At 37.7% G+C, this 22,469-nt stretch overlaps 1 protein-coding gene and 1 long non-coding RNA gene across 3 annotated transcripts in view; one reads left to right on the top strand and one right to left on the bottom strand.

The window, feature by feature from the left end:
* Positions 1-5,385, top strand: part of BLM (BLM RecQ like helicase) — a 59,633-nt gene extending 54,248 nt beyond the window's left edge. For both annotated transcript variants that reach the window (XM_072618753.1, XM_072618744.1), the window contains 2 exons: positions 1,117-1,294; positions 4,888-5,385. In XM_072618753.1, coding sequence (XP_072474854.1) covers positions 1,117-1,294; positions 4,888-5,065 — 356 coding nt within the window. In that variant the 3' untranslated portion in view covers positions 5,066-5,385. The remainder of the gene's footprint in view (positions 1-1,116; positions 1,295-4,887) is intronic.
* Positions 1-22,469, bottom strand: part of LOC140510303 (uncharacterized) — a 133,012-nt gene that overhangs the window by 33,148 nt on the left and 77,395 nt on the right. The window lies entirely within an intron of this gene.

Genomic DNA, 22,469 nt, shown 5'->3' with positions numbered 1-22,469 from the left:
AGTATACATTCATAGACACTCTTTGACAACATAATTAGTGCAGTGTTCACAGCTGTTATGTGAAGATGTGTCCGTACACATGAAAAGAAAAGTTCGTCTAGCATTTTTTCTTGCTTAATTGTTAAATAAGTTTTTTACCGTGTACTGAAGTATTTGTCCTTATTAAATATCATTAGTTAGCTATAGTACTGTAGAATGCTAAGAACTGGGGAGAATTTTAGTAAGGAGCATCATCCTCATTTTACAGATAAGGAAACTGAGACCCAGAGGTGAAGTGATTTATCCATAATCACGGCAGGTTGTGGCCGCACCAGGACTAGGACCTTGATCTCCTTCCTAACTCAGTCCAGTGTGCCATGCATTGCAGTATATACCATGCTGACTAATCAAATATAGACCTTGCTAAAGATAGTTCCTTTCCAACAGGCCTTTTTTCCCTATTATAATTAAATTAATGCTAGCTTTAACAGCTTAAAGCTGCAGTAATGCTTCCAGGACACACTGTATTTGCATAACATTTTATATATTTCAAAGTACTTTCATATTTGAATATTATTGCCAAGCCAATTAAAATCCAATTTTTCATTCTGCCCTAAATATTATTGAAAATTTTTCAAATACCCAAGATGTCCTACAGGTGCTATGTAACAAACCACTAAGAAAATGGTTCACAATCCTGGTTTTGTGATCTCCCAAATTGTATCTAGTTATCTCAACTGATATTGTAAAAAAAAAAAAAATACACACATATATATACACATTCATTAGTTGTATTTGTACTGCCATTGAGTATTTGGGATATGAGTAGGAAAGGGACGTTATGAAAATGAATAAATCATCAAGTGTCATACCTCCAGAAATGCTGAGAATTGCTTCTTGAGTTGTGGCTTACATTATGAATGAATTGCTTTTTGGGGACTCAGAGAAAATAAAGTTTTAGTTCCAACATTGAAATCCATTAAGTTCTCTCTTGTTTTAACTAAGTTCCCAAACCCATAGAACTCCAGGATACCAGGAAGTGGTGTATCCAAAAGCTTTCTTTCCCTCAACTATAAAAATGTTGGTTTAAAACCAAAACAATGTTGCCTAAGAATGTGCATTATTGTCCATTTGCAGCTAATGATGATTCCCTAAGTCCTCATGATGCCGAAAGAAATGAAGAAGAAACACAAGTATCTTCTCACTATTTTTCAAATAAAGCTAAAAATGAGAGGAAAAGGAGAAGGTTGCCAACCTTTCCAAAGTCCAAAAGGAAGAAAACAAGCCATGGGAACCAACAATCCAATTCAAGGAGGTATGTTTCTTTTGCTTTGGGTTCTATTTTGCAAGCCATTATAGCAGGAAGAAAGCTACACTGTGGCTCTGGTTTGGTTTGAAGCATTCATAATTCATTTAACAAACAGTTATTAAAAAGTGTATTAAGTGATGCTGGGTGCTGTTTGTTGGGTATTTTTCACTTGACAAAATAGTTTTACGTACATTAGTTCATTGATCCTGATGACGCTCGAGGCAGGTATTATTGTTCTATTCTACAGATGAAGAAACCAGAGCTCAGAGTGATAAAGTGACTAATGGTTACATTTCCCATTAACAAACTGCTAGCTCAGATCTGAGGAGGAAAAAAAAGATTTTATTTCAGATTCTTAAATTATCTGTTCTGGACTACGGTAATTCCATCTAGATTATTTTCAAAATAGCTGATTTTCTTGAGCTGATTATATACTGGCTCATAATACCACTAATAAATACCAAGTAGGTAGCTCATCTCTATAGAATTATCTATTTAATTAATATTTTTATGTTTCTTATATTAAAATTCTTTGAAGTCATATGATTCTGAATCTTTGCAAGCTGGTGGATTGATATGTTAGGAACATGATGAAAAAAAAAAATTCAGTTTGTTTTTATATAAGACTGAGATTTCATCTCCCCACCCATGCAACAGCATCCAGGAGAGGGTTGTAACCTGGAAGATCCAGAAGAGGGCTACATATATAATCTGTTCAGCAGTTAATTATAAATCCTAATTTAAAATTAGTATGATTCTAAGTACCAGTATAACATCAAAAACCTTTCATTTTAGAAGCCAGTTGAAAACCAGAAATAGGGTTATTTGGTGAATTCAGGGTGAAAGAAAATGTAGACCATGGTTATTTGTAAAGAAAGCAAAAGCTTCATGTGTTTGATTTTTTTGAGTCCATATAGAGGAGTATAATTCAAAGGTCTTGGGGTTATTTTTCATTTCTTTATACCCTTGTCGCCTCTGCAAGCCTTCCTATTATAGCCATAACAGAGAGCTCTGGATTGTTGCCTGTTTAGTTAAGGGATGGGTAGGGTTGTGGCTGTTACTTAAATCTAAAGAATGTGAAACTAAAAATAACGACATTTTCACAGAGATGTTTTTAGATAATGGGAAAAATCTGTAGTAAGCTTTGTAAGCTGTTGTATTCTCCCTTGTTTCCTTCTAGAGAGTAAAATTGAAAATTAGGTTAGGATTGGGACAGAGGTCATGTTTTCCTTAGTTATCACTTTCTGGGTGGAATCACTACCTTTTCTATGCTAGTTCTTCTGCCAATGCCCAGGAACGTAAGCTCATTACTAAGAGTGAGTGTAATTTTATAGTATTCAGTACACCAGAGACCCAGCAGCTATTCCATTGGGATTTTAATGTTCTCATTTTCTTTCTTTGCTGTGCTGCTTTGGGAAATGTTTTATTCCCCTAATAGAGTATGCACAAAATGTAATTGTTTCCTAAACAGGTGAATGATCTTCCAAATAATTTTAATTTTGGTCTAATCTTAAACCAGGGGCTATTTTGTTTACTTATAAAGAGAAACATTTCCCCCTATAATCTGGCCTCAAATCTTGTCAATCTAAATGAAACTCAGCTTTATTCCAACAGCTTCAGATTTTGACGATGAATTTTAATAATGTTATCAAGCATATCTCTTATTATTTCAATATGCACTTCTATTTGTTATTGATTTTTCTTCACATCATACCCTCTCTTAGAAATGAAATGGCAGTTTATTATTACAATTCCATCTTCATTCATCAAGCTGCTGTAGAAGAGAATGTTCATGTTACGTTGTGCCCACTCACCTAGATAACTGTCTTTCAGAACCCTTAGCCCGGGCCCCTTTGTCATCATGTTTTGCCTCTTCTAAACAGTAAACAATAAGCCAGTTGTGTATTTGATATTTTGACTATGGGTAAAAAATGGGTAAAAAAAAACTGCCCAGGTCAAATGGAAGTGACTATTTGCAAACCTAATATTCAGCAGGGGTATTCATTTGAGGTTTCATTTCTCAGCAAGAGGTCAGCTTATGGCAGTAGGAAAAACTGTTTCCCTTCCAGTTCAGAACAATCAACACACACCACTTCATCGTCCAGCCCCTTGCCATGTTCTACATTGTTACTTAAGAAAAGCAAGGATTAATTTACAAATCTTAACAGTCTTCAGCACTGAAAGAAGACCAGCACTGGCCAACAGAAGACTACAGTCATACCAACATGCCCCAAAGAAATGCAGAAACAGTAATGGCATGTCAAAATGCCGTGGAATTAATGCTGGGCATAAATTCAGCACAGTTACAATACAGCAGGAAATAGCTCTGTGGCAAAAAGCTTCTATAGATAACACTGCCATTATCTTTGTAAGCAGTCTGGCAGTGTGGATTTTTTTTTTTTGTTTTTGTTTTGTAAAAAGCCATTATCTTTAGGTCAGCAGGGGAAGTGATGGTGCTGGGAGGACTTAGGAATAAACCATTTGGGGAAGTGAGAGCTACAGCTGAAGACTTTCTTCACCTTCTTAGCCTACCATTCCACTCCTACTCTATGAAATTTCTGAGGTAAAAGGTAACTGGACCTAGAGTTGGAAGTAGCAGTGGGATAAAACATTGGGGAAGCAACTTTAAGAAAGCAGCTCCTCCCGCACTAGACCAGTGGACTGGGGCCAAAAGCAGCTCACGTTACCTTTGCCTATTAAGCTCACCCAGCAAACCAGCTCCACTTTCTCTCTTCCCTGTTGTCGTTTTAAAAGGGATCACCAGGGTTTCATCTGCCTACTCTAGCTGTTCCATCCATGCCAAGAAGAGGTTATTTGGGAGATGAGAAAAATGGCCCTTGCACCACCTCTTTCCAGATATGTATTTTCCTGAAATGTGAATATGATTACATGGTACACATGGGCCAAGAGTTTGGGGGCTTTACTTTAAGGTATTTTCATTTACTTAAGTCGTTGGAAACAGAATCAGTGGTGGGTAGGTAAGTATAACAAGCTGGAACAAAGGAATACGAAATCAAAATCTATAAAATTGCAACTTGTAGGGATAAATAGAACGAACTTGTTGAATAGGTGATAACTTTATTTAAAGTATACTTAGGTAAATGAAAGATTACTTTACATTATCAAGAAGTAAATTCAAGGAACTTATTACCACCAAGAAATTGTCCAGGCTGAAAATAAAAGATAGGTATAAAAAGGGAATTAGATAAATCCATAATGAATTATTAAACAAAACAAGAATGTCTTTGGCACATCCTCAGTTATTTTGAGATTCACATTGAGGAAGACAACCGTACCCACTTACGACATCTTTGGTCTTGCAAAAGACAACGTTGGGCTGACCATATGTATGACTCAATATGGCAGTTCTCATATTAATGTAGGAAATACGACTAGTGGCAGGATTGGACTTACAGCTCATTTTACCTTGTGTTATTCCATTTCAAGGGCATTTCTTACTGTGTTTCTCATTTGGTTTGTTAAGAGTGTTATTGAGACGTTTGCCTAAAATAAGTCATGATAAATCAGAGTAATTTTATTTTACCAGACAAAATGAAATCGACATGGTTTAATTTGAATTTCTCTGGTCATATTTCTAGGGTACCTAACACATGCAGAAAGACATCTTCTAAAAGCAAATCCTCAAATGCATTTGGATCCAATACAGCATCTTATAGTTCTCAAGTAACTTCAGGAGCCAGTAGAAAATTAGGGATTATGGCTCCACCAAAGCCTAAAAATAGATCATTCCTTCAACCATCATATTCATTTTTATAACAACCAACCACAAATGTGCATAGTTCTTATTTTTATATCTGTCATCATCTGATCTGCACTGATTGTAACGGCTACTAACTGCCATAATACAACTTGTAAATTTTATTTTTAATGAAGTATATGTTATTAAACATTAAAGATCTTTTAAGTTATTTGGGTACAATATGTCTTTTTTGGGACGGAGAGCAACACTTGTTTCAGCTACTCATAGTTTGCTGTTACCATATGTACCATGGCCATTGTTCTTAGGAATAATCTGCAGCAAAAGCTGGAGTATCATTCAGCCAGTGAAATTAATAATAAAGTTTTCTAAAATCCTGTTGTTGCTCTTGTTTCCCGTTTCAGGAGTACTGCAAATACATAGGTTTCCCCAACATGTTTCTATCCTGACCCTTTTCTGTAGCTCTGGCCCCATATTTATAACTGTTTGCTGGATACTGTCATTTGAATATCCTTTCATAGCTATGTCATGGTGTCTGAAACTGAACTTATTCCAGACAGAAAATACCTTCTCCTCTGTTACCTGTCTCAATCATTATTTTTGCTGTATTATTGTCCCCAAAGGATATGTTTAGTATATCTGCCTTCTTATATGTATTTGCAATTCCTCTATACCCTAATACATAATCTATTTTTGTAAAAGTGCCTTGGGATGCTGAGAAATATTTAAATTCTTAAATATTTAAATTCAGAAGCATCATAAGTCATTAAGTTTCGATTTCTCCAATAATTTGTTCAATTCTGTATTTTTCCTTTAGTTTTGTCTGTGAGAGAACGTTAAAGTCTCCTACTGTTGTATTGCTGTCTTTTTGCAATTTAATTTTTACTTTTATGATTTTAGATGCTATATCATTTGCAACATGTTTAATGTTACTTTTGATTCTTTGTCTAAGATTCATTTAAGCATAATTCAATTTCCTTGTTCATTTGCATTTACATTACAAATGTTTATTTTTACATTGTCTTATAGCATATTTCAAGCTCCTCCTTTTTTGGATTCACCTAGTGTATAGTAAATTTTGTTTCAGCTTCTCATTTTTATTTTATATATGTTTGTTTTTTGGATGCCTTCCTTGTAAGCAACAAATTGTGGTAGTTTGTGTTCTTATCCATTTATTGGATTATTTAATCCATTCACATTTAAAAGCATGAGACTTAAATTTGACTTTTTCCATTTCTATTTCTAGTATTACTTTTATTAGGATTTTTTTTGGGGGGTTCCTCTTAAATCAGTACTTTGCCCCCATAATTAGTTTTCATTTATCTCCTCTCTCCTTCCCTCCTGTTTTTGTCAACTCTTTCTCCAGTTGGGAGTTTTACTTACTTATTGATTTTATTATCTTGTTCTTCCCATCCTTTTCCTCTCCTTTTTCCCCTCTCAGAAATGGTTAATTCAAAATTCTCTTTCTCTCGTCCCCTTGTGCCTATGTTTTGTTGTTTTTCCCCTCCCATCTTTTTGAAAATTTCTTTACCTTGTTCTTTTCATTGTTTTTCTTTCTTTTCTATTTATTCTAAACTTTTATTCTTTGATTGGTGGCTTATTCTTTAATCTCTCTTTTCCTTATATTTCAGCATAATTGGTTTCTTATAAGCTTTTATATTTTATATTATGCATTTAAGTTCATTACCCTTAGAAGAAGACCATGACAAAATAAAGTTAAGAACCCTTTGTGAAAAGGTGCTGGGTAAAGAGTATTCCCTCTCCATGAAATTCTTAAGTGCTTCTGGCTGTCCATAAACCAACCAGATACCTTAGAGTAGAATAAGTTTAAAATCTAGTTTAGAGATAATAAATTCTCAAGTTGAAGTATCCCCATCTCCTTGAGTTCAAAGACTGGTCCACCCTGGCCTTGGGATTCAGTAGATCAAAGTCCCTCTTTCTGCGGCATCTCTTCAATAATAATAACTTACAGTCTTTAGGCTTTCCTTACAACAACGTATGACATAGTAGCAAAGTAGAACCTTGTTAGCGACTCTTCCCATGAAATATTCCTTACAGAAGTGTTTAAACTGTCACCAGGACTCTGATCACCCAAGCATGTTAAAAAAAAAAAAATTTTAACCCTGTTAAAGCCTTGTTAAAATTGGACTTTGTTCTCTCAAGTGTCTTTCCCAGACTTTCCTGGTGGTTGGTCAGAAGATATGTGACCTGCCTGTTCACTAGAATCCTAAAGGACAATCCTAGTCTTAGTTCTCAATCCACCTTCTTTGCCTGAGTCGATACCTAAATCCTACGTGTTTTTGGAGAGCTCTCCCTCCACCCCATGAATATTTCTGTGTGTATGATATAGTAGGAAGCTGAAATTGGATGACTATTCTAGTCCCAACTCAGACATTTAGCACTTGTGTGACCCCAGGAAAATCACTTAATTTTCCTGTGTATACCTTAATTTCCTTCTCCATAAAAAGGAAGTGATACTTTTCCTGCCTCACAGTGTTATTATGAAAGAAAGCTCTAGCCTAAAGGTCATCAGGTAAGACACAAAATATAGTCTTTCTTGTCCTTTTGGTATAAATCCTATGAGCTAATCTAGTTGGGGTTATTTTTTAAAAATCCTTTTCTTAGGAAGCTATTTTCTTGAGTTACGAAGGAAGTGATTTTCAGTGACTTGGAGTCAGGAAAGCCTCTGACTAACACCAGCCATCATGACCACTGGTTAAATCACTGTAGTACCCTAGGCAATCTTTGAAATGACCTGCAGATCTTAACTGAAAGAATTTCCACATCAGAAATCCTCTATACACTAATGAAATCATGTTTTTGGATGTAAAATGATGAGCATTGAGCCTCTTTCTACCACTGAATGCTGTAGGCAAAGGGAGCTTGGCTGCAGCTCACCTAAGGTAGAAACATTACTGTCCCACTAGCAGAGCAGCTAGTCTCCCCTATGACATTTCACAGAACACCTAACCTCCCACGTAGAGGGAGGTGGCACTTTAAGTGCCCAACCTTACTTCCTGCCTGCTTGTGATCTGGTTCCATTATAACTTTCAACTGCCAGGAGCTATCCTTCCAGTTTAGCAGAAATGTCTTCCTGGTTACCTACCAGTCATTTTTTTCCCTTCTAAAATATATCAATTTGAGCATCTGTTAGAGGTTCCTTCCCTTCTGATAGAAATGCACACTAGACTAACCATTTTACATCTTGTTCACCTTTCTGGTTCTTAGATGGGCTAGGAAAAAAAACTGAGACTTCATGGTCCAGGGAGACCTGATACAGAGCTGAAAATTTTCTAAAACTAGGAACAACATTGAGTACCCACCTTTCCTGATAGCTGCCCAGGGTGATTGCATCTCTCTTAAAATACTGCCACCTTAAATTTGTTTTTAATTGATAGACTTCTGTTCATTCATTTCAGTTGTGTCTGACTCTTTTTGACCGCATTTGGGGTTTCCTTGGCAAAGATACTGGAGTGGTTTACCATTTTCTTCTCCAGCTCATTTTACAGATGAGAAAACTGAGGCAGGAAGGGTCACACAACTAGCAAGTGTTTGAGGTCAGATTTGAATTCGGGAAGATGAGTCTTCCCTGATTCCAAGCCTGGTACGCAATCCACTAGCTGTCCATTAAGTTCTACTCACATGCAAATGTTCAAGTACATCTGTAAAGAAGGTCCAAGACAGTACAAGTAAAGCTATAAGTAATCATAATAGTAGTGATAAATATCAAACAAAGAAAAAAGAGCCAAAATAAGCAAAGCATGAAAAAAGTGACTATACATTTTGGTACCTGCAACTGTACCCTTCTTTTATTTACCAGTTGATAAAGTCAACCTGACAAGCATTTAAGTACCTACTATGTGACAGGCAAATTCTCTGCATCATTCACTGTATTTTCTGTCTTATTTCTGTTTGAAGTTATTTTCTATATATGGCTGCATTCGATCTCTTGTTTTGGGGTCCTTTTTATGATCTACATTATTTCATATGAACATTCTCATATTTCTTTGTATTCAAGTGTGTCATTCTTTACAGTGCAATAAGGTTCCGATATATTCATATATGACAACTTACTTAGCTATTCCCCAATATTCAAACACATGGTTTTTCCTGTTACAAGAAGTACTTCTATGACTATTTTTCTACAAGTGGGTCTTTTCTTCCTGTCACTAACCTCCTTTAGGCGCAAACCTAAAAGTGGAATTGATGGGTTAAGGGGTATGAATATTTTTATAGCTTCCATTGTGATCTGATATGATGGAACCACTTCACAGTTCCAGCAGCAATAAGTTAGCATGACTTTTTTCCCCATCTCCCTGCCAATAATGAATTTTGTCATCTTTGACCATCTTTTCCAGTTTGGGTGTGAGGTACTACCTCACAGATTTACTTCTCTTTTCTATCAGTTGCCAAGCTTTGCTATGCTATCCCCATGATATCTCTCACCTCTGTCTACTTCTTTCCCCTCACACAGCCTCTACTTTAATTTAGGTCCTCGTCTCTTGACTAGACTATTTTTAAAAAGTCCTATTTGCTCACTCTGCTTCTAGCTTACCCAATCTACCCTAACCAGTCTTTTATACAGTTGCCAAATGTACATTCCTAAACCAGATCTGACCATGTCAGCCCTTTTCACAAAAACCTTCATTGACTCCGTGTTGCTCCTAGGATAAAATGCATAATCCTCCACCTGATATTCTAGGTCTTCCACTATCTGACTCCCACCTACCTCATCTTTTTTGACTTCACACAGTGCCTTACTTCCTTCAAAGTACTACCTGGGGCAGCCGCCTCCTAACATGACACATTTCCCAAAGTTTCCCTCATCTTGGTTGTTACATTCTCCCCTTCTCAAGATTACTTTGTATATACCTCCAATATATATATATCCCCAGTAAAATTTATATATGTCTCCCCAGTAAAATGTTAACTCCTTGAGGACAAGCACCATTTATTATTTTTATCTTTCTGTCCATAATAGGAAGTGCTTTGCACGTTGTTTTAATAAACATTTGTTGAATTCTTCTTTTTTACATGTTATTTTTCAGGTGGTTTGTTGATAATTTGTGTTTACTCTTTCTTAACTGCCTGTTTATATTATTTCACTACTGATCTAATAGGGAATAGCTCTTATTCTTACATATTTATATCAAGGAGAACAAGGGAATAAGTCATTTGCTGTGCTAAGCACTCTACAAGTTTTATCTCATAATGAGAAGGAGGTGCTGTTACTGTTCCCATTTTACAGTTGAAGAAACTAGCAATAGATTAGATTTTTTTTATCAGGCTTTTTTCAGAGAGATTTAATGTAGTCTTTTCAGTCCACATCCTTTCTTATTATGGACGCATTGACTTTATGTAAAAATTTTTAATCAAAATGTCTCATGATTTCCCTTATCACAATTGTTATTCTTTCCTATGTCCATAGGGAAAGGCATATCCTATTATACTCACATGATTTTTTTTTTTTGATGGTATGATTTTTATGTTTAGACTTTTGGTCCATTTTGAATTTGTTGTGGCAGGTACTATAATGTGTTGGCCTAAGTCCCATTTTCTACCAGAATGCTCTCTCATTTCCCCAGTCGTCTTGGTAGAATAATGAAGTTCTTCCCAAGTAACAGAAGACTGCTATGTGCATTTTGTTCTAGGTTTTACTTATCTAATCTTCTTCACTGATCCATTTTGTTTTCCTTCAGTGCTAAATAATTTTGGTAGTTACTCCACTGTAGTAGTTTGAGATAATAATAAGCCTTCTCCTTCCCTGAAATTTTGTATTATTTCTCTTGATGTTCTGGACAATTTGTCCTTCTACATGTATTTTATTATTTTATCCAGTTCCATAATATATTCCATTGGTGATTTGATGGGCTTAACATTAATTTTATAAACTGGTTTGGGTAGTTTTGTCATTTTTTATTTATATTAGCCTGACCAAGACATGAACACTGAGTAACTCCAATTATTTAGTTCTTTAACTTTTATGAAAATTGTTTGGTGGTTGTAGTTATACAACTCTTATATATGTCTCCATAGGTTTACACTTAAATTTTTAATATGTTTTGTTATTGTAAATAGTATTTATTTTAGTATATTCTATAGTATAGTCTTAAGTAGTATTTCATCCTTCTTAGGGTTTATTTGTAATATATAAAACACTAATGATTTTGTAGATTTATTTCCTGATACTTTGCTAAAGTTATTCATTTCAGTTAATTTTTTGTTGTCTTTGTTCTTCCTAAACAATCATATTATTTGCAGAGATAATCTCTTCTTTGCCAACGCTCATCCCTTTAATTTATTTTTTCTTGTATTGCTATTGCTATGGCTAGCATTTCTAGATACGTCACATAATAATGGGCTTACTAAGTATGTTTGTTTCACCCCTGTTAGTAATGGAAACTTATCTAATATATCCATTTTATATTATACTATCTCGTTTCAGAGAAATGCTTTTTACCACATTTAGGAAAAAATTTTAGGTTTCTTTTGTTTGAGATGTGTATGTGTATATGTATATGTATGTATGTGTGTGTTTTTAAAGCCATTTTGCATCTATTGATATAATCATGAAATTTTTATTGATTTGATATTAATATGATCTGTTTTGCTGGTTGTCTTCCTAATATACAGTCCTTAAACTGCTGGTGCAAATGTAGCTTCTTTGTAGTGAAAAAAAATTGTTGATAATATTCTTTATTTCTCTACTTAGTATAATTTGTTCCTTCTCTTTTTTTATCCTATTATTTTAATTTTTCCCTTTTTTATTAAATTGGCTAATGATTTATTGATTTTATTGATCATTTCAGTAGTTCTTTTTTATTAACCAGATTACTATTTTTGTTTTTAATTCTGTTTACTTTACCTTTCATTTTGAAAATGCCCTTTTTTTCATTTGCAACTTAATCAGTTGATATAGAAGAAATGGGCTCAAATATGATCATTCATTTCATTATATTGTCCCAATTAGAATTTTTTTTTTAGTTCTAAACTTAACCAACATCAAATAGGATGAGGGGAGAAAATAAGAATTTATATAGCACTCTCTATATTCCAGGCGCTGTGCTAAGTGCTTTACAAATATCTCATTCACTGCTTCCAACAACCCTGCAAGATGAACATTTCCACAGAAAAGGAACAGAAAGGACTATCCATGAAACTGCCAATCTATACTATGAACAGCTTGCCTTTCTCTTTAAGCAAACAAGAAATTCAACATGTTATCTCCAAAATCGTCCTGCTTGTCTGTTTCCTACTAACCTTTATTCTGGTCTCATTGGTGCATTTTTAAGTGCTTCAGTGACTGATCCTCTTTCTTTTAAAAAATTTTGATAACTCCATCACTAGCTCTCCCCTTCCAACTCCTCACTCCCACTCCTCCATTAAAAGAAAAATAATATCCTTGCATCAGATAGAGTTACACAAAGCAAATCCCCACTCCGGGTATGCCCAAAAATGTGTGCCTCACTCTGTACTGAGTTCATCCTCTCTGGTAGGAGGTAAGTAGTGTGATTTTCTCACTGGAATCCTAGTTGGTCATCATACTGATCAAAGTTTTTAAATCTTTGAAAGTTACGTTGTTATTTTTAAGGGCTGTTCTTATTATTCATCATTCTCATGATGCATTAGTTTATTCTGGTGGTATCACTGGGTCAAAGCATATGCACAATTAAAGAACTTCGGACACTGCTCCAGTTGTTTCCCAGACTGGCTAGACCAGTTCACAGTTCCAGCAACATTGACTGTGCTGTTTTCCCACAGATCCTCCAGCAATTGTCACTTCACTTTTTTGTCACTGTTGCCCTTTTGATTGGGTGTAAGATGGAATCTTTGAGCTGTTTTAATTTGTATTTCTCTAATAAGAGAAATTATTTAGAGCATATTTATGGTTGTTGATAACTCAGATTTCTTCTTTTGAGAGACAGTTACATCTTCAGAAGAGTCAATTTATTAGTGAGTAATTGGGATTTCCCTAGGCATTGAAATGAGAGTGGATTCATACTGATGATTAAAGAAGTACTTGTACAATTCGTGATTAACATAAATATTCTCCCAGTGATGCTGTATGACTAAAACATGTAAGACCACAAGCTCCCCCCCAAAAAAATCAGAAAAACAGTTAACTTGAAGACCACAGAGAGACGCTGTGGGGACAAGTTGTCCGCAGCATATTGACTAGGACTTATGTACAAGAAGTATCGTAAGATAGATCATCCAGTAAATGTATGATCAGAAGAAAGTGATAGACTTGTCATGTAATGAGAACAAGAAATAACCAATGGATAGCTGAAGTGCCACACTGATACCCATAGAAAGCTAAAAAACCCTCCTCTTGTATGTCATATATCTTATAGTCTGGTTTACAACTTCATCATTCACTTAAAACTGCTCTTTCCAAAATTAATAATGATCTTTTAATATTTAAAGTGTAAAAACTATTCTTAGCTGGGTGGAGCGGAGCAGGGAGGAGGGGAAGGCCTACGAAGATAGGTAGCAGGCCAGACTTGAACTTCCTGACACTACTATCTCCTGGTTCTATCTATCCAACTTCTCCTTAGTCTCCTTTGATGTAGCTTCATCTAAGTCATCCCTGATGGTCATGGGCTTCCTACAGAACTCTGTCTCCTTTCCTTCTTTACTATTTCACTTGGTCATCTCATCAGCTCCCTAAAATTCAATTATTATCTCATGATTCTTAAATCTGCTTATCTAACCCTAACCTGCTCATCTCCAGGTTCACATTTCCAACCACCTATTGAACATCTCAAACTACTGACATCCTAAACTCAACATGTCCAAAACCAAACTCTTATCTTTCCCCCCAAGTCCCTCCCACTTCCTAATTTCCCCATTATTGTTGAGGGTACCTCCATGCTCTCAGGCACCCAGGCTTGCAATTTAGGTATCATCCAGAATGGCTCTCTCCAATCTGTTGCCAAGGTTTATTGATTTTTCCTTCATTGATATTTATTGTATTAAGGAAATTGAAGAGATTGGAGCAACAAGTGGTTGTGGAAATTGAGTGAACAACACTGACACTGTTTAATAAGTTGTTTCCTTAGCCATTTCATCTCTCATGCACCACAGTATACACTTCCTTCTCTGACACTGCACTACCCTGGTACAGGCCCTCATCATCTTGAGTCTGGACCATTCCAGTAGCTTCCTGGTTGGTCTGCCTTCCACAAGTTTTTTCACACACCAGTCCATCCTCTACTCAACTGTCAAAGTGATCTTAAAGCATAGATCGGATCATGTCATGCCCTGTGCTCAAAAAACTCCTTTCACTCCCTGTCGTCTCCAGGATCAAATATAAAATCCTTGTTCACTGAAAGTCCTTTGTTACCTTCCCCTTGCCCCCATCTATCCTGTCTTCTTCCACCTTCTGCCTCCCTACATATTCTGAGATCCAGCATCGCTGGTCTTCTTGCTGTTGTTTCAACAAGGCATTCCATCTCCTGATTCCAGGTACTTTCACTAGCTGTCCCCCACCCAGGCCTTGACATTTTTGTTCAACACAAAGCATAGGTCTTCAAGTGGATTCCTCTAGTTAGAAATCCATTGGGATTGCCTCCTGAACTAAAGTACCAATTAAAATCCCACCTCCTGTGGAAAACTTTCCCAGTTCTCCTTAATTCTAGTGCTTTTCCTCTTGACTAGTTCAGATTTATCCTCTATGTAGTTGTTTGCATGCTGTGTCCCCCATTATACTGTGAGCTCCTTGAGTCCCTTGAGGGATGTTTTACCTTCTCTGGTCCATCCTCCACACAGCTGCCAAAGTGGTATTCCTGAACCACAGATCTGACCAAATCCCTCTTCTGCTCAAAAAAACCTCAGTGACTCCTTATTGGTTCTAGGATAAAATGCAAATTCTTCTGTTGGGTATTTAAATCCCTTCAAATCTGGCCCCAATCTATTTTTCCAGGCTTGTTATACATTAATGTATATATCATCTCTCCTCTGATAGAATATAAGCTACTTTAGGACAGGAACTGTTGGTTGGTGTTGGTAGTATCGTCTTTGTCTTTGTCTTTCTCTAACATCTAACAGTGCCTGGAGTACAACCCCTTGTATCTGTAGATTGTAGATTGTGAATCAATTTGACTCTACAGACATTAAGTGTTAACTGGCCAAGAAACTATGCTAAGCCAAGTCTTCTGGCATAGGAATTCATCCTACAAAAAGACCCATTCATAGGACTTAGATTCCTATAAGGAAAAAATCAGCTTCTTAACTTGGAATGAGAGGAGTCACATGGAATTAAAAGTGACCTAACCAACCCTAGTTGATGAAATGACCCCTGAAAATCTTTGCCTGGGCTACTGTTTCCCTTGAGAATTTGGGAGCCACCTGACTCAAAGGAAATCATCTCAAATTCATTTTAGAAACGTCTTTTAGGTCTAAAAATCTTTCACAGATCCATTAAATAGAGCAACTAATATTCCACATTTTCCTATTTTCTAGGAGCAATATCTGAATGTCAGATCTGGGTAGGATTGTGATTAAAAACAAACAAACATACCTGTGATGTGATCAGGACCGAATCACTTCACTAAAACTAAGGATGGGGAAGGATCTACTCCGTACAGTCCTTGTCACTACACTATGGCCAAGTTTGGAGAAAGAAGATAAAGATCCTTTTCCATCTGTTAAATAAGGAGGGTGAAATCCTTAGAGAAAAAAGGACAAATTCCCTGAGAACAGAGTAGATCAGATAAGAAAATGGATCAGTTACTATCCAAGAGACAGAGATGAAGCCATTCATATACCCATGAGAAAAAGCCTTAGTTTCCTCATTTGTAAAATGGGGGAAATAATGTAAATTGATTACTTCACAAGATTGTATCACAGCTTAAATGAGATAATGTATGTGACAAGTGTTTTCTTAACCCTAAATACTTTATAAATGTCATCTTCTGTTATCTTCCTAGCAACTAGCACAGCTTAATGTCTGTTGAAATGTTTGAAACATTGAAATAAAGTATGGGGTCCTCTGCACTTTGTCTATAACCAAATGAAATGATTCTCTAGTGCCAATGCGGTTACCATCTCTCAAACAAATAATTTGCCCTAAAACCAATTTCTCAATAATTCAGCACTTGACATATTTGCTCAGGATAAAGCATAGGTCTTCAAGTGAATTCCTCTAGTTAGAAATCCATTGGAATAGGTAGCAAGGCTTTTTTTCACTTTGTTTTATCAATATCTCTCAGAGACTCTTTGTGTCTTCTTTCACTTTCTGAAGCTAGGAGGCTTTCTGAGTCATCTGTAGGTCCTTAGATTCTGAAGCTCATGGCCCAAGCCCAGTCATGGCTTTTCTGTCCCCAACAGCCAAGTTTCTGGAGAAAGTGAAAAAATACTTGCTATCACAGAATCCTGTTTACTTGAATGCTTAAAAGAATTCCATAATCTGTAGAATAATTCATAATAACATATTTAATAGCACTTCAAGGTTCACAAGGTGTTTTTCTCGTAAATCTGAGGTAAACAGCTCAAATATTATCAATCACAGAGATAGAGGAGTCATTCCTGGTCATCTAATTCAATCTCCCTCCTGATCTTTCTGATATAAGTAGAAAACTCATTCTTAAAATATCCCAGCATCGTTTAAGTCAATTCAATAAACAGCAATTAAGAGCTTATTGTGTACAAAGTGGGGAGAAAGGAAAGACAGAAAGCATGCAGAAGCGTCTAAGATAAGGTGTAACTGCTGCCTCCCCTCAAGATTACTATCCCAAGCATGGGAGATAATATAAATGAAAAATAGAAGGTGATAAGCGCATATGCCCATATATATGCCCTCCTTCGTAGAAGAGAAGTACAAGTAAAATGTTATAAAACTTGTTAGGAAAAAAGAGTATTTCAACCTCTGCATGAATACATCAGAGAATGGGGAAGTCACAACTTCATATTAAACAACTCTAATTGTTAGAGTTTTTCTTTATACTGCATTTTAAATCTACCCCCCTGTAATGTCTGTTCATTGACCCTGCTTTTGCACTCTCAAGGTTCAGAAAACAAATCTAACTCCTTCCAAATGAAACCCCTTCAGATATATGAAGGCAGCTATCTTATTCAAAGGATCAAAGTCAGCTGTGAGTTATCAACCACACCCTTCTGGGCTTTGGTCTCAACTCAAAAGAGGAAGAAGGCTTGAGCCAGTTATAACCACACACCAGTTTCTTATGAAAGTGTTTTCTCTGCCTGTAGTCTGTGGTGCATGGTGGTTTTAAGCATTTTAGTTACATGGTACCCTCTTCCGCCACCCTCACACACTTGATCTTGTCCTGCTTCCTCCTCGCATATTTCTAGAGTACCCTGTCTGAACCTCTCCTTTCTTGCTCCTACCATCACCCCTCACCCTGTGTGTTTCATAACTTATATTAGTCTTATTTCAGTCAGTCAACCAATATACATTTACCAAGTGTCTACTATGTGCTAAGCACCAAGGATACAAAGAAAGTAAAAGCTAAAAAAAAGTAAAAGGCAATCCCTGTTCTCACACTGTAATGGGGGGAACAACTATACACAAACAAGTTATATTAAGGATAAATTGGGTGTAGGAGAAGGTGTTGGATTTAAGAGAAGTTGGGACTGCCTTCCTGTAGAAGGTGAAATTTTAGCTGGGACTGGAGGGAGGCCAAGAAGTGAAGATGAGGAGGGAAAGCACTGCAGCCATTGGGAAGTCAGGAGTTGAATGGAAGGTCTTGTTCAAGGGACAGCCAGGGGACCAGTATGTCACTGCATCGCAGAGTACTCAGTGGAGGGTGAAAGGTTTAAAGACTGGAAAGGCAGTAGGAAGGAAATATGTTGTGAAGGGCTTTGAACATCAAACAGGATTTTATGTTTGATCCTGGAGATGATGGGGAGCCACTGGAGTTTCCTGAGACAGGCCCTCCTTTCCATCTTTCTGCCTCCCTGAGGTCATGGCGAGAAGAAAGGACAAAGAACAGTTGCTTCCCATACACAACATCCCATCTCCCATTCTGGTGCTTCCCTTCTCATCTCCACCTGTTAAAAATTCTTAGCTTCTTTCGGAGAATAGTTCAGGTGCCCCCTTCTTTACAAAGCTGTTCCCCATCCCCACCTATTAGCATCCTTTCCCTCTTGGAATTACTTAGTACATACTTTTTAGTTATTTACTTGTGCTCATGTGATGTTCCTCACTGGAATGTAAGCTCCTTGGGGGCATTTTGTTTACTTCTCTTTGCATTCTCAGCACCAAGGACTGTGCTTCACCCATAACTGATGCTTAACAAATGATTGTTGACTGGGATTGGAATGCATTTTACTTATGCCATATTGCCTTCCTCTTCCATTTAACTTCTTGAGGGCAGGCACAATATCATGTTTCATTGTTCTATCCCTAGTGCCTGGAACCATGTCCTGAATATAGGAGGTGCTTAATGAATGGATGATTAACTGAATTTAACAAAATGAAAAACTTTCCAAGAAGACCCAACCACTGTTCTCCAGAAGACTCTCTCCCGTTCCCCAGAGAACTACCCATCAAAGCCATATTTTTTGCCCATTTGAAACAAGCTCTCTTTAGGGAGCAGGAGCAAAAGTTTTCATTTCTAAAGTCTTGAGCCATTTGGATCAGAGGATTGGAACTAGTACCTGGCTGGATGCACTTGCCCAAAACAGCTGTAGTGGTTCAGGAGGCAACCACTGGATGGCAGCAGTGGGCACTCCTTGACCTCAAGATTTTGATTGGGGGTGCTGCTTCTATCTATACACAACGGGGGAGCAAAAAAAGCTCGTGATTTTCAAAGCATTTGGAGCATGGAGGGACCTGGGAGATCATCCAGTGCAGGGTTCTTAACCTTTTTTGTGTATCATAGATACCTCCATGCAGTCTGGTGAAGCCTATGGACCGCTTCTCAGAATGACACGTTTAAATGAAGAAAATCATAAGAGAAATCACAGAAGAAACCAGTTATGTTGAACTAGAGCCATCAGAATTGTTTTTTTTAAATAATAGAACTCTGGCCCTGGAGTCAGGAGGACCTGAGTTCAAATCTGACCTCAGACATTTGATACTAGCTGTGTGACTCTGGGCAAGTCACTTAATCCCAACTGCCTTACCAAAAATGGACCCCACCTAAATAACCCCTGATCTGGTCCAACCCCCTCATTTGACACATAAGAAAACTGAGACCCTGAGAGGTTTCTGATTTGCCCAAGATTGCAAGGATAGTAAACGGGTCAGCTCTCATTACAGATTAGAGGCAGGCCAATATAAGAGGATCCCAGAGAGTCATCATCTACTTGATCGCACACCAGTAAAATAACCTGTAGTTCTTATAGTTCAAAGAAGAGAGAAGCAGGGGGCAACAAGATAGAGATGGTTACATAGACAACAGCAAAGCTCGGCTGTCCCAGGACATTCTGACTAATGGCCTAGCAGCTTGGGAATTTGCCCATTTTGCTTTGGGAAAGTGTCCAACTCTGAAAAAAGTCCAAGAAGGGAAAGGCCAGGAGCAGCTGGGCCAACCCCAGAGCAAAAGCTAAGCCGGGGGCAGGTGGGGAAGGAGGTGTGATGTAGAAAGGCACAAGGCCAGGCTTATTGGCAGCAACACAGTACGCCTGGGGTACCTTCTACAAGGTCAGGTTCTGATTCTGCTTTTAGGTGTCAGGCCTAAAAGAATAATTCAGGTCCTCCAAACCTAAACTATTTCTCTGGGATTGGTTCTTGTTCCCTCAGTTGTGAGAGGAAGGGATGCTTTGTCATATGACCCCTTCCATACTTAAGAGGGTCATATAATATCACCATGGCAGCTGCCCATCTTTAAGAAGGGTTGGGGCAAAGGTGTCTGGTCCCTCAGTCTAAGCAGCTTCATGTTATAAGACAGCCAAACACCTACGCCTGGACACCTACACTTGGCTTGCCTATAGGCATAATTCTGCTGTCCCTTTCTTTGAGTCCTAAATGATATCTGCTCATTACTTAATGACTGATATTGATAATACAGACATGAGTTCCCACTGACTGCTCTCCCACATGTTCTGCATCTTCTCCCTGAGGAGCCCCTTCAGGATGAAAAACAAATTAGGTGAAAAGTCATTACATTCTTTGTCCTGAATTTTCAGGGCCTACATACACCATATCAGAGAGATCCTGGCTATTCTTTTTTGGTGGGAAGAACTAGATCACAAGACAACTCTGTATCCAGAGGCAAGAACCAGCCCACTCAAGGAGTCTAGTTAGCAACAAAGGTCAGCTCTGCCTTGTAATCTAGGTCAGGTTGATAACCACCAACCACACACGTTCTATGCATCTCATCTTCCTTCCTCTCTCACTCCAGGAGATCTAAATATTTGAACCCATATGGCAGTTTACTTCCTATTCCCAAACCCCAAGGAGTTATAGGAAAAGCCTTTCCTGTAGTCTTCTGGGGTTACATTTAGTGAAGCCTGTGGAAGAACTATGTATCTTATCTTACTTTCCCCCCAGTGCAGTAATTCAGCAAGTATTTAAGGCAGCAAAATGGCATAGTGAATACCATGGTGGATTTAGAATCAGAAAGAGCTGAGTTTAAATACCACTTCAAACACTAGCTGTGTGACCCTGAGCAAGTTATTTAGCCTCTCCCTGGTCTCTTCCAGCTCTAAATCTATGACCGAATGATCCTGTGAACCACATATATGTGGAAAACACTCTTCCTCGGTATGCCATGGACTTTCTGAGGGGAGATGCAAAGCTATAAGTTTCCATCCCTACCCACAAAAAAAGGAGAAAATATGAGACTGTAGATGCTGAGAGTCTCAAGATTTCAAGGAAGAGAGATGACCATGGATATTGATACTTAGAAGAGGTATTATAGGAGATGTGGGATTTCTGTGTGACCTTGAAGATGAGTCAAATTGAAATGGGGGGAGAGAGGCCAGGGAATGTATAAAGGGTGAACAAGAGGATGGAGGTAGAAATAAGCACAGCCTGTAAGTAGGCCAAACTGGCGAGAGCCTATGTGTATAGAATGAGATAAGGTTGGAAAAGCAGACTGGATTATGGAGGACCTTATATGCCAACACTGAGTTTGGACTTTGTTCTGTAATGATTGGAAAGTCACTGAAGACTATGAGGAAGGAGAGTGACATCATGGAAATAACATTCTAGAAATATTAAACTGATAGTGTCATGATGGCAGATTGGAGGGAAGGAAAAAAACATCCAGAATACTCATTGCATTGAGCACCACCCAAACATAAAAGGACTTAACCAATGCTTCTCCTTCTGCATTAGTTTTTTCTTTTTTCTGAGTGGTTTGGACAGGAAAATTATCCCCATTTTTATGCAGAAGCATAGTCTACAGAGATCCTAAGAAGTTTATAAAGAGAGGAAAATGCAAGAAGGAGCTAAGAAAACAAGAAAGCTTATCATCATGTGAATCTCAGGAGACAGGGTGAGCTCAGTATGGGTCAGGAGACAAATTCTTGTTGCATCACAAATGCCACAGGAGATAGATAGGATCATAGGATATTAGAGCTGAGGTGCCTTCTAGAAGTTGCAGAGGCTAGTTTTAAAAGTTGCCTAGTCCACTCCCCATTTTACAAATGGAGAAATTCAATCACATAGCCCATTACAGTCAGGGTTGTCTATCTTGACATTCCTACAAAGCCAACACCTGCTGCCATGGCTTAAGAACCAGGAATGGTTAGTGTATCCAAAGATATCTATGGACAGAAAAGGCCCCTTGTGCCCCTTTTCATGATGGTGGGGGGAAAGAAGAGAGAACTTCATCACAGCCATGGAGATACAACATACAGGGTCAGACTGAGTCAAGGCAGAATAACTCAGAGGATGGTAAGAAAACACCTTGCTACCCTCAATGAGTTTGTCACCAGGCCTATGTGAATGCTAGCCACCTGCCTCCAGGTGTTGAAAGAACTGGTAGCTATGATTGTTAGCAATCACTGCCAGTGATCTTTGAATACTGGTGGAGAATTCAAGGAGTGCTACAGGACTGTAGAAAGGCAAATTTCCCAATTTTTTCAGAAGAGGAAGATGATATATTTGACAAATTATAATGTAATGAATGTGGCATATTCCTAGGAAATCCTAGAACATATTAAAAGGGATGGTCTATGTGGTACACACGTGACCCCTAGCCTCCCATCCTGGGGCCTTTGGGTCATGTGACTTCCAGCCCACAGAAAGGCAGCTGTCACTACATTAATTATCCAGTGAATGACTGCTCTGTCTAACCTACCTATCAGGTGTCTACTATCTTACTTGAGCCACCGACTCAGTTGTCCTGTCAGATTTTTTTCTGTTATGTGGACTAGATAGCTTTTCTTAAGGGTTTACAATATATCTGTGTTGACCACCAAAGGGTGCTCCATTTGTGAATGCCTGAGCTGCTCCCACATTGACAAGCCCACACTAAGTGCAGCTGCTCGAAGCAATTAGCTTTAATCCTCACTGGTCAGATTCAAAGCTAACCAAGGAGATGAAAGGGA

This window comes from Notamacropus eugenii, chromosome 1 (genome assembly GCF_028372415.1).
Source record: "Notamacropus eugenii isolate mMacEug1 chromosome 1, mMacEug1.pri_v2, whole genome shotgun sequence".
In the NCBI taxonomy this organism is placed as follows: Eukaryota; Metazoa; Chordata; class Mammalia; order Diprotodontia; family Macropodidae; genus Notamacropus; species Notamacropus eugenii.
The sequence above is the reverse complement of the archived record's forward strand: the minus strand, read 5'-3'. Positions and strand labels throughout refer to the sequence as shown.